Below are 12,464 nucleotides of genomic sequence, written 5' to 3' on the forward strand. Positions count from 1 at the left end.
ATCAATTTGAATTTCAATTAATGCGTCGGTGTTTATCTTATTTTATAATTTTTAATTCATGTATTATTCAATTTATTCAAATCTTATTTTATAATTTTTAAACTCAATTTATTCAAATATTAATATAGTAATGTAATTATTATTTATATGTATATGAATTTAAAAAAAAAAAAAAAGTGAATTACACAATTAGCCCACTCCGTGTGCCCTTACACGCCTTTTACCGATTCTTCAATTCACACACACACACACACAAACAAAGATTCAATCAAACACACGACTTTAAAATTTGTAGAGGGGGAGAGGGAGAAAGCGCTATAAATACAGACATTAGAATCCCTATTCCCAACCAGTTTTGTTAATTTATCTGAACCCCACACGTTTCTTTCACATCACAAGAGAAAAATTATCTGCTACTCCAAAAGTTCCAAACTCCGCAAACCGCTCCCCAAGTCTTCAACCAATGGGAGATAAACAACCCCACCTGAACGGAGCCTACTACGGCCCCTCCATCCCGCCGCCCTCCAAAACCTATCACCGCCCTGGCCGCGGAGGAGGCGGCTGCTGTTGCAACCCCTTCAGCTGCTGCTGCAGCTGCATCGCCAACTGCATCTGCACCTGCATATGCCAGATCCTCATCACCATTCTCGTTATCGTCGGAATCATCGTCTTCGTCTGCTGGTTGATTTTCCGCCCCAACACCGTCAAATTCTACGCCACCGACGCATCGCTCACCCAGTTCAACCTTGCCAACAACACGCTTCACTTCAACCTGGCGCTGAACCTGACGATTCGAAATCCGAATCGGCGCATAGGAATCTACTACGACAAGATCGAGGCTAGGGCTTTCTACCAGGGTCAGAGATTCTCCAGCGTCGATTTGCAGCCGTTCTATCAGGGGAAAAAGAGTACAGACTACCTGAACGCACAGTTCAGAGGGCAGAATATCGTGTTGCTCGGAAACAAAGAGATGTCTAACTACAACGACGATAGGACTTCCGGCATGTACGACATCGACGTGAAGCTCTATATGCGAATTAGATTGAAGTTTTGGTTTGTGAAATCAACGAAAGTGAAGCCCAAGATTGACTGCGATTTGAAAATTCCGTTGAGTTCGAACGGCACAACCTCAGGGGTTTACGAATCCAAGAGGTGCGATTTTGATTGGCGCTGATTTCTCGGGTCCACTATAGATGATTGCACTTATATCTTTTACTGCTTTTATCTTCATTCTTTTATCCATGTGTTGTTGCTATTATTCTTTTGTTATCAGTCTCCTGATATACGTTCATCTCCTCCTATCACTTGATTCTTGATGCAGTACATACGTAGTTCCGGAATGATATGTTCCTCCGATCATATTCTTCCTCTGTGGCTTCTTTGTAAATAAATAATGAGTTGAATACTGCTTCAGTTTGCGTGAATTCTTCTTGGTAGAGTGAATTTTTTTGAATGAATAAAAAAGCAGATATCAGAAAATGGGTAGATTAGAGAATGCTTGGGTGTAGGATAAAGCTGCCGTTAGTGCGAGGGAAAAGGTCAAAGCCCAGTAACGTTGAGATATTATTCCAACAGAATCATCATAATAAAGTGGACCTGAATGGATTGGTTTGAACTGTAGGAACTTTACGTTATGATATAATTCAAATTTTGAATTCGCAGCACAAGTTACAATAATGGAGCATCTTCACATACATACAAAGCTGACGTACACCAAACGTCACTGGCGCAATATTTCTTACTTTAAAGTTACTACTTTTCTTTTTCTTTGCTTTAAAAGCTCTTTGTTTGATTTCATTCTTTTTGAGAAAAAAAGGTTTTGTAAATGATAGAGTCAATATATATATATTTTAAAGTAAACAGTAAATTTAGTTTTATATTTTATATTAATACAGCATGAACAAAAATAAGGTTAAATTCATCAAATCTTGTAAAATACAAACTAACCTTCATGATGTTTTTGACTGCCCTTTAAATAATTACATTAAAGCCCTGTATTTTATGTCAAAATCAAGTTTACTTGAGTTACATGGGTACGCATTCAATATTTTTTGTACTAAATATATGAAGAAAAGAGCTTAGTTGGTAATGATCTAATTATGGGATATATAGAAAACACAGTGTATATCTGAACAACCTTCAATTATTCAATGATAATAAGCCTATAGACTTGCAAGGTTTTGAATGAATCAAATGTAAATGATGAAGTTTCTTTTATATATTGGAAGCGACTCAAGAATGCATTAAAAATGAGTTGTTTTAAACAAATTGAAGCCTCTGCTTGTTGCATATAAATATGAAGTGAACTGCTACAAAAATTCATTCATACGAAATTTAAGCTGATAACAACACTTTAACAACTTGAAGAACCTTCCAACACATGCAAAAATGAAAGCCCCTTCTCCTCCTCTGCCCTTGTTTTAACTTTCATCTTATTCTACTTCACTTCTCCAATTACAGTCCAATCACACAACCTCAACAATTCTGGGCCAGCTCACCTCACCCCCATTCTCATCCACATTATACCCTTTTTTTGGAGTGCGTGCATTTCACCATTTTGTGGGCTTAATCCGCTAAATTGCATTGACACTCGTGAGGTTAAATTTGTTTATATAAATACCTTATATCTTTTATGATACTACAAGTATATATTTGATGTTGTAATTATAATTACAATTATATTTTTTATTTAGTTGTAGTATTTTACATAAATATTCTTTTAATTATATTACACCAACATCCTATCAGAAGGTGTATTTGCAATTTTATAAGGGGTAAAAAAATATTTATACATTTAGACCTAACTTCAATTAGAGGTGTCGATCTAATTTACACAATTCAAAATGTGCAAATCTCACGGCACTGACTTCTTGTTTTTGTTTCTTTTTTCATTTTAAGCTCGATTTTGTTGATGTGCTTGAAAATTTTCAAATACAATATAACTGAAATTTTATTTGACTTGTTAAAAAACATTCAGATTATAATAAATTTGAGATGTAATTTGGGAATTAAATCCCTCCAACCTAACCTTATAACAACTAGTTTAATTGTCCTAAGATGGAATAGGACCTACACACCCTATTGGCAATATATAGTTAATATTTGAGAGCGACTTTATATACCGCCACCACCATGTTCCACATTAATATAATAAGAATAATTACAACTACGACCTTTTAAATTTATCGTAATTATAAACATCTTACTATTTAAGAAATTATAAATACTTTTTTAAATAAAATTAATTATGTAGCCCCTAAAAAATAAAATAGACACTACTATTTTATCCATGCTTATTTTTCTAATAAAAAGAGTTTGATAAAATGTAAAAGAATTTGAGAGTGGTCAAAATAAATAATTCGTAGCGCATATTATTTCATAAAAATAATTTAGAAAATTAAAAAAAATTAAAAATTATAATTCATAATTCAAAAGGATATTTTTTATCAATTCAACATAAAAATTTAATAAAAATTAATGAAATAAACATATTATTATACGAATATTAAAATTAAAAAATATTTATAATTATATCGAATTTTATAAAAAGTGGCTTAAATGTACCCATACAAGAATAGGCATAGAGCATAGAGGAGTAAGTTATGTTTAAGCATGTGTAAGTGGGCTATATATATAATGTTTCCACTAAAATTAAAGGGAGATAAGGACAATTAAAGGCATACAGTTTTCTTAAGTCTCTTTCTATATTTCAATTATTATTTCTTCAACGTCTCTTTCTATATTTCAATTATTATTAATTAGGAGGTAGAGACGACTGTGCCCTTGAAAATGACCCCACAAGATAAGCCCACCTCCCCTCACCAGACCCCTACTTATGCACCTTTCTCTAATACTATATATATATATATATATAATTATAGGATGAAAGCATAGCACAAAATTAAATGAATTTGAAATGAAATATAAAATGATGGGCACTTGGAAAAAACATACAGATGTACCTACCCTAACTGGGGCAGCCTTGCCAGAATTTTCTTGTGATAGATTGATGTTGCCAAACATTAAATCCTTTTTTCTCTGGTATTAGGTCACCAATCCCTATTATTAGTATTTTGCACACCTATTTTTATCCTTTACGTAAATTGGGATTTCATTTTTGTCTTATGTGGCAACGCATGCACAAGTCTATGGATAAATTTTGCACTTGCCTTCTGTCCACTCTATCAGATATCATTGGATTTATGCATTTTTAAAAAATAAGAATATTATTTGGTTTATACATGCATAATTACATATTAATTGGGGATTAAGCATAAATAATACTGAAAATAAAGATATATACATATTGTAACAAGATCAAATTTATGTATTTTTCATTATTGCTCGGTATCCGGTGCATTAAACATTTGAGATCTAACCTTTCGACCTAATCTGTAAAACTCAACTTCGTATTGACTATTTACATTTTCAACAACTTTGAATTGGGATTGGCAAGGCCGACTTATTCTTTTTGAGGTTTACAACTTTTATATTCTAAATCAAAATTATAGTAGGTTACGACATCATTGATGACATGCTAAATATATTCACAAATCAAAAAATATATGTACATGTATATACATAGAAGTGATAATTGTACGTCGTTTATGACAAATAATGACCGTGACAACAACAAAAAATAATGTATCGATGGATTAAATATAGTAAACAATGTTTACTGATAATTATGTGGATCAAATATAATGAGTAGGAGTGATTAATTATTGATTAATTTCAAATGTGAAGAGAAATTAATTAAAAGGAATAAAGGAAAACATAAAAGAAGAAGATAGCATCTTAGTTTGGTTGAGCAATATTTAAGGAGCAACTATCACATGGCCTGCCTATTTTCTATGGGCATAAACAGCTCACAAGTTCCGTGGGCCAAACAAGATATAACACCATCACTACCATAAAATATTAAAATAAATACCGACGACTTCATTTAAATAAATCAATATCATCGTTATTAATAAAGCCAAGAAAGATTCTTAATGCAAGAAAGTGACAGCTTAACCTCCACTCAAAACCCACTTTAACTTCACTAATTAAGCACATAATAAATCAACAATTATTGCAGAATTGCTGAAATAATCCACAGCTAATTAGCTTAATCATTCATACACAAATCTTGTACAACATACAAATGTTTGCTTTAAGCTGTCTCAGCTTTTGCAGTTTATGATAGTGTAGCTTATTTTGAGCCGAATGTACAGTTCTTGATCAGTCTATATATGTAATCTGCCCCGCACGAAACAAAAGCCCAAAGCTGAATAAACCAACTGAAATAGGATCATTAAATCCCGATTTAACTTTTAATTTTATCCTAATATTTAATTTAATTAACTCCATCATCTCCCTCTTCATTTCTTTGTTTGCTTATTTTATTTTTTTTATTTTTCACACACTGACACTACAACTCTGTGAAAGCTGATACTTAACTGCGTTGCCGACGACGATTCCGGTGTTCTTGCTATTTCCTAGCGGAATATAGGCGGGGCAGGAGACGTGGAGGTGGTAGCGGCCGGAGATGAAGGACCCCACTTTCCATTTAACACGGCCGTCAAGTTTGACCGTCAGCCTGATGGCGCCGTTGGATTGGTCCTGGCTGAGGGCTAGGCCGTTGTACGGCGCCACGGGGACGTTGTTGCCGTAGATAAACGGCGACCAGACATTGACGTCCTTGTGGCCCTGATAAACCGGCGGAATAACGGTGTAGTAGGTGATTTGCTGGTTGTGGTAGGTGGCGTAGGCGTCGAGCTTGTCGTAGTAAACACCGATCCTGGAGTTGGGATTGCGGGAGTTGATGGTAACCTGGACGGTGGTGGAGATGACGTTAGGGGCGGAGACGTTGAGGGTGAAGATGGTGGCGTCTTGGAGCGTGAAGCGGGGCTTTTTGGGCTGGAGGACAGCCCAGATTATGAGGATGAGGAGTAGGAGGATGAAGTTGAAGATGATGAGGCCGGCGCAGCACCGGCGGAGGATCTTCTTTTTCTTGCTCTTGTGGTGGCTGCAAACTTTCTCAACCATGGTGGCGGAGGCGATGGAGGAGTTTTGGTTTTGAGTGGTAGGGGGAGGGTTGGGAATGTAGAGTGGGAGGAGGATGGGGTTCGGCTGTCTACTAATATAGGCTTGAGAAATGAGATGGGGTAGCCTTGTGTATCCTACTTTTTGAGTGTACACGAACAAAGCCAACTATGTGTAGTGTGTGTAAGTACTATGCTATGTATACTTCATGGAATACCTTAATTACTTTCAACTTAATTTCTCATGCAAAATTCAAATATTCTAAATAAACTACAACATTTGTATGATGCAAAATACAAAAATGCAATATTCAATCAAAATAAAGAACCAATATGAAATTATTCACATTAATTTTTTCAAGCCAATCACGAAACAAGTGTGTTTGATTACTTTTCTTTGATTATACACAAATCATAAAATAAATGTATTATACTTGTCATACAATTGACTCAAGTATTATAAGAATTTGACGTATACTTGTTCCTTCTCAACTAACTCGATTATGAAAAAAATTAATTACTTTCGGTGTATAGTAAGAAAAACAAACCAAAAATTATTTGATTAGAGGAAATAATGAAAGGAATTGAATGAAACGTCCTACTTTTGTAAGTAGCAATAAAGATGGATTTGGAGGTAGTTAAATTAATTAGGGTAGGTACAAGATGGGAATGCATGTGTGGACCTGCAAAAACGACGGGTACGGGTCATAACTTTTGGAAACAGTGAAGTGATTTAGATTTTGGATAGAAAACTGTGCCTTTAAATAGCAAAAAGGGGGTGGAGGGCTCAAACTTTGTGCTGCATTTTGTGGGAAAGATTCATCACACTGAAGGCTACACTTCTAGTTCCAGGTGCTTACGACGTGGTTTTGATTTTTTCAAATATACTTTTAAATAAAATTATCAAATAATTTTTTAAATTTTTATTTTTAAAACCAAAATCAAAAGTGCGGTTGCGGGTGATTGGTGGTTTTAATACTTATAACAAAAATAAAATATTGAGACTAACAAAAATTAATAAATGAAATAAGTGTTTGTATGTAGTAAGAAAAAAAAATCAATATTACGCATTATAGAGCATCAACACTCTCCATAACCTTAAGTAGATTAAAATATAAGATCATACATATTAATCCAATAAGAAAACACATAATCCAACAAATGTCAATTTTAGAGAAAATAGAGATAAAAGACAAAATGACAGAAAAAAGAAAGCGGTAAGAGAGAAAATAAAGAAGAGGAAAAGGGGGAGAAAAAGTGAATGAAAAATAGGACAATCATTATATGGATTTAAAACTTGAATGAGCTTAAAGAACTAAACATTAAATTCAAATATAAATTTTATAAAAATGAGCTTTGTAACGTGCATCTTTAATAACATATGAATTTTTAAATTATATAATTCGAATATGATATTTTTCTAAAAAAATTATTATTTTATCAAATTATATATAATTTAAAAAATTAATTATATATTTAGCGGTACGGTTCAATTTTTGATAATTTTTTTTAAGTTCTAATTAAAAACAAATCAAAGTGCAGTGCAATTTTACTCTAAATTTAAAATTAGGATTTAAAAAATAAATTTGATTTGGACAATTTTTAGAATTTTTTGATCACCCCTACCTATTACTAACTCTCCACTGACTTATAATTGGATTTGGTCTAATTCTTGGATGTGTATGTGAGGGTAAGTCATTTTTATTTACTTTTAGAAGTTGCTATTTTCATATCTTTCCACATATACACTATAAGAAAGTTCCAACATATATATATTTGATCAACTTTTAATATTTTGGTATAAGTTTGAATACTTCAAATTTATGTCAGATTTATAAGAAAAATTTTAATTCAAATTCAATTTAATTAAATTTAAATTAATTATATAGTAAATATAATATGCTTGTTATACGGTTAGTGCATAGTTAAAAGAAATAATTGAATACATAAAAAGTGTATTATATGTAATCTGTATTTAAATTTGATAAATTAATTAAATAAAAAAAATGTGGAGAATAATTGGACGGTTGCATTTTGTGTGTAATAATGGACCCTTTTCCCAATCTTGTATTCCTCTTTGGTTTAAGGTGTCCATCTCTTCTTCTGTCGGTACAGTTTATAGAAATGATTTGCTCATGTCCTTAAATTTCAAGTGTGAAGTCACCAATTTCAACATTTGTGATTGACATTTGACTAAGGAAAAAATTATGTGAATACGAAGCATATGTTGATTGCCTCCGTAGCATGTGGGTACCTGCCCTTATTCCTTTATTTTATTACTGTCAAAAAAACAAAGAGAAGTTTCCTCGAAACTGCGAGGAATCTTGTGGAAGAATCAAAGTTCAACAAGTAATTAATTTGGACCCGGTTGTAATAAATATTAATTACTTTTTTTTTTCTGACATTTTTGTACTTGTAAATTCTTTTCTGTTTTACTCAATTAATTGGAATTTTAGCGTACAAGTGAAGTGGGGAAGTGGAATTTTCAGTAACCAAGTGTTAATTTAATAATAATTAGATGAAAAAAAATAATTTAATTAATTATGGAAAGGGATTGGAGTAGGCAAAGTTTGGGGTGTTGACGCGACTTGGGGTGGAGGTGGGCCCGTATAATCACCATGCTTAAGAGAACTTTCCAGCTCGGCCTACCGACTTCTTGTTTGGGTTCTGGTAAGTACTTGTCCAGGAACAACCCAATCATGGAAATACAATTCACAGAGAGACGCACAATACATACAAACAATTCATCAAATATATCAAAATTGATGCAGCTGATCGCACCCTCAATCACAACCTGAATATACACAACTGATTAATTTCAATTATTAGATGCAACCTTTTTTCTTTTTGGTAGAAAATGAAAAAAAAATAAAAACAAAATTCACAACCATTTTAGCAGTTTAATTGAAAGAAAAAATATTTTAAGTAACAATCGAATAAATCATATCCGAAACTTATACTCTTTTTTTTGGGGGAGTGAGAGGGGGTTGTTTTGAAAACCTCTGACGAGACAGAAGTTTAGACGGACCCCTACTATTTTATTATCAATTAAAATTATATAAAATTATCTAAATAAAAAAAATATTTAATAGAAAAACCACTAGGATATATTGCTACCGACAGGTGTGATTCCGTATTTTAGGGGGTCCTCATTACTGTCAATCTTTTCTTTATCAATTACATCTTGTAAATAATGCTACAGTGCCGACCGAGCGTTTAATGTAACCCATATATTTTTTTTAATTATTTTAAAATTGTAATTTTTTATTTCCTGAAAACTCACTACTTCATTCTTCTATGATGCTCTCTATTTTTTTTGTCCTTACAAACTTTCATAATTTTAATAAATCCTATTGCAATTAATTTTCTCGCTCTTACATTCTTCATATTTATTTTTTCTAACAAGCTTTCATATTTTTGATAAACTCACAATTATAAATATTTCTTTTTTGCTTACTTTTCCCCACATTTTTTTTTCAAATACCCTTTTCATTTTCATCACTTCACTATGTTTGGTATCTTTATATAAATTTTTTCTTTATCTCACATTATAATTTTTTATATACTCGTGGAAAACACGTGCAACAAGAACTAGTATATTTAACCAAAATGTGTAACTTTATTCCTTCTGAATTAGTAGAATTTTTGTGCATTCAATTTATTTTTAAAAAAATTTATTCACGCGAGTAACGAGTGCAAAAGTGGCTACTATACTTAAAAGGCCTAAGTACTACGTATATATGTATGTGGGATAATTGCATTTTTCTTTCCTGAAGTTTGGTGGAATTGCATGTAGACTTCCTATGATTTGATAAATTATATCTAATACTTTTGAGATTTGCTTCTATCTAACAAATAAGTTCCCATATTAATCAAATATCACTAAATTTGTTGATATTAGAAAAAATATTTAGTGAAATTTATATTTACCTTGATTGACTTAAAACTGACTTATTGCAAGTCAATTTTTTTTTTTAATTAAATTACCCTTATAATTGTGAAAATATACCTCATGGCATGCATTAATGCGTGAAGATATATAAGGGCAATTTGGCCATAAAATTTTTTATTTGACATGTTATAAGTCATTAACAAGTCAATTTGGGGGTAAATATATAGATTGTTTTTATTTTTTATTAATATTAACAAATTCGGTATATTTTAACTAATAGGGGGATTTATTTGTTAGACGAAAACAAACTCAGAGATGTTAGATGTACTTTTTTAAATTATAGAAGATTTATGTGTAGTTAAATTAAATCTCAGGGGGAGAGTGTAATATATATATATATATATATATATATGTGTGTGTGTGTCACGTTTTTTTGGTCAAACCCCTCAATTAATCTAGTTTGAATATAGTGAAATGATCGTAGATGGGTATTATTTTAATTTCTGTTACCATATTATCCTCTTAATTTTTTAAAATTAATTTTCGAGATCCACTTAAAAAATGTGGAACTTCTAAATAAGTTTTTATAAAATAATAAAATGAACTTAAAAAATAAGTATAGAAATTGTTAAAAAAATATAAACGAATATTTATAGTACAGTATTATGTGATGAAGTTGAATTGATAATTACAAGTATATGACGGTTGCAGTACCCGGGAGGATAAATAATTAATCGGAAACGAGGATAACAAAATGGTGTCTTATAAGGGTGGATTGGGCCCAATAATAATACATTTACCCTCAAATTTCATTATCCATCATTTATTATAAAAAATAATGACACACTAATAATGCATTAAGTCCCGATAAGATTTAATAATTTATCCCACATCGAGATATAATTAAACTGGCCTAAGTGAGTGGTATAATTAAACCATCTTCAATCTGCAATTTTATAAGTATTATTTAAAGCAAAAGCTTGTGTAAAATTTTAAATATAAAAAGAAATAAAAAAATAAAAGAGACACGAAAAATGTGTTCTCTCTTAATATATACCAATAAATGTGACACACTCAAATAAGTGCGTAAATTTAAATTTTAAAAAAATTAATTACCACTTCAAACAAAAATATATTAATTGGATAATTATAAATATTTAAAAATATAAAAGTCATAAGAAATTTGTGGGAAAAGAAAAGGAGATGTGAAAGTTGATAATAGAAAAAAAACAGAGAAAAATAAATAAAAAAATAACAAATCATAAAAATGAAAGACATATATCAAAAGATGCTCTTCAAATATATAAAAAGTAGAGATAACATGAATAACAATAAACAAAAAATCAACCGACGAATTACATAAAATTAATGAGAAGTAGTGAATCCCGATTTAAATTTAAATAATCCTATTTGGATTTTACTGTTTCACACATAGACACTACAACTTTGTTCAAGCTTATACCTACTTTCGTCGGCGATGAGAACTCCGGTTTTGTTGGAGTAAAGCTCAATCTGGGCGGGGCAGGCGATGTGGATGTCGTACCGCCTGGTCACAAAGGACCCCACTTTCCATTTAACACGCCCGTCTATTTTGATAATCAGCCTCACGTCGCCCTTGAATTGGTCCTGCCTGAGGGCTAGGCCGTTGTACGGCGCCACCGGGATGTTACTGCCGTTGATAAACTTCGGCCAGATGTTGTCGACGTCCTTGTGTCCATGATAAAACGGCGGAATCCCAGTGTAGTTGGTGATTTGCTGGTTGCGGTAGGTGGCGTAAACGTCCACCTTGTCGTAGTAAATACCTACCCTGGAGTTGGGGTTCTGGGCGTTGACGGTGACTTGGATGGCGGTCGATACGAGGTTAGCGGCGGAGACATTGAGAGTGAAGAAGGTGGCCTCTAGGAGGGTGAAACGGGGCTTTTTTGGCTGGAGGACGGCCCAAGTTATGAGGACGGCGAGAAGAATGATGAAGTTGAAGATGAACAGGCCGGCGAAGCACTTCCGGAGGATCCGACGCTTGCTCTTGTGGGCGCTGGAAACTTTCTCCGGCATGGCGGCGGGGAGCTATGGTGGTGAAAGGAAGCTGGGGCTTATATCTGCTAATGTGCGCTTTAGAAATGAGAAGAGATGGGGGAAGGTACAGTCGACTTGTATAGGACCCCTGCGGGTCTACAAAAAGAATAGACAAAACAACTCCGCGTACTGTTGCTGATATTTGTAAATATAGTACACACACAGGGCAGGTTCAGGTTTTACTTTTTATTGCAACAATCATAAATTTTATTTAAAAAAACATTTATACATACGGTAAACTGGGTTTTACAGTGGATTCCTCTTCCTTTCTCCCCTGACACGCAAACAGGTGTCCTCACCTGGGTGGCAATGGTATATCTTGGTCCATGCTTCCTGTTTAATCAGTACCTTCAACTTTATCATTTCAAACCCAATTTCCTTCCCTCTCATATATTAGCCTCTTCAAAGTTGCTAAATTATATACGTAGGCCAATCACACTCCTCCCAACATGTAACCAGGTGTTTCTTATTAG

The 12,464-nt window shown here is 32.8% G+C and overlaps 3 protein-coding genes across 3 annotated transcripts; 1 reads left to right on the forward strand and 2 right to left on the reverse strand.

Annotated features, from left to right (window-relative positions):
* Positions 333-1,424, forward strand: LOC105173983 (NDR1/HIN1-like protein 2). Its single transcript, XM_011095926.2, has one exon. It carries the CDS (start codon positions 464-466, stop codon positions 1,172-1,174), a length of 711 nt encoding a protein of 236 aa, XP_011094228.1. The 5' UTR covers positions 333-463; the 3' UTR covers positions 1,175-1,424.
* LOC105173984 (NDR1/HIN1-like protein 1) lies at positions 5,058-6,121 on the reverse strand. Its single transcript, XM_011095927.2, has one exon. The coding sequence runs from the start codon at positions 6,028-6,030 to the stop codon at positions 5,401-5,403; it is 630 nt and encodes a 209-aa protein (XP_011094229.1). The 5' UTR covers positions 6,031-6,121; the 3' UTR covers positions 5,058-5,400.
* LOC105173985 (NDR1/HIN1-like protein 1) lies at positions 11,198-12,149 on the reverse strand. Its single transcript, XM_011095929.2, has one exon. The coding sequence runs from the start codon at positions 11,968-11,970 to the stop codon at positions 11,344-11,346; it is 627 nt and encodes a 208-aa protein (XP_011094231.1). The 5' UTR covers positions 11,971-12,149; the 3' UTR covers positions 11,198-11,343.

Source organism: Sesamum indicum, linkage group LG11 (assembly GCF_000512975.1).
Source record: "Sesamum indicum cultivar Zhongzhi No. 13 linkage group LG11, S_indicum_v1.0, whole genome shotgun sequence".
Taxonomy (NCBI): Eukaryota; Viridiplantae; Streptophyta; class Magnoliopsida; order Lamiales; family Pedaliaceae; genus Sesamum; species Sesamum indicum.

Coding starts and splice junctions, on each gene's coding strand:
- LOC105173984 (XM_011095927.2), bottom strand. CDS start 6,030: ATGGTTGAGAAAGTTTGCAGCCACCACAAGAGCAAGAAAAAGAAGATC.
- LOC105173983 (XM_011095926.2), top strand. CDS start 464: ATGGGAGATAAACAACCCCACCTGAACGGAGCCTACTACGGCCCCTCC.
- LOC105173985 (XM_011095929.2), bottom strand. CDS start 11,970: ATGCCGGAGAAAGTTTCCAGCGCCCACAAGAGCAAGCGTCGGATCCTC.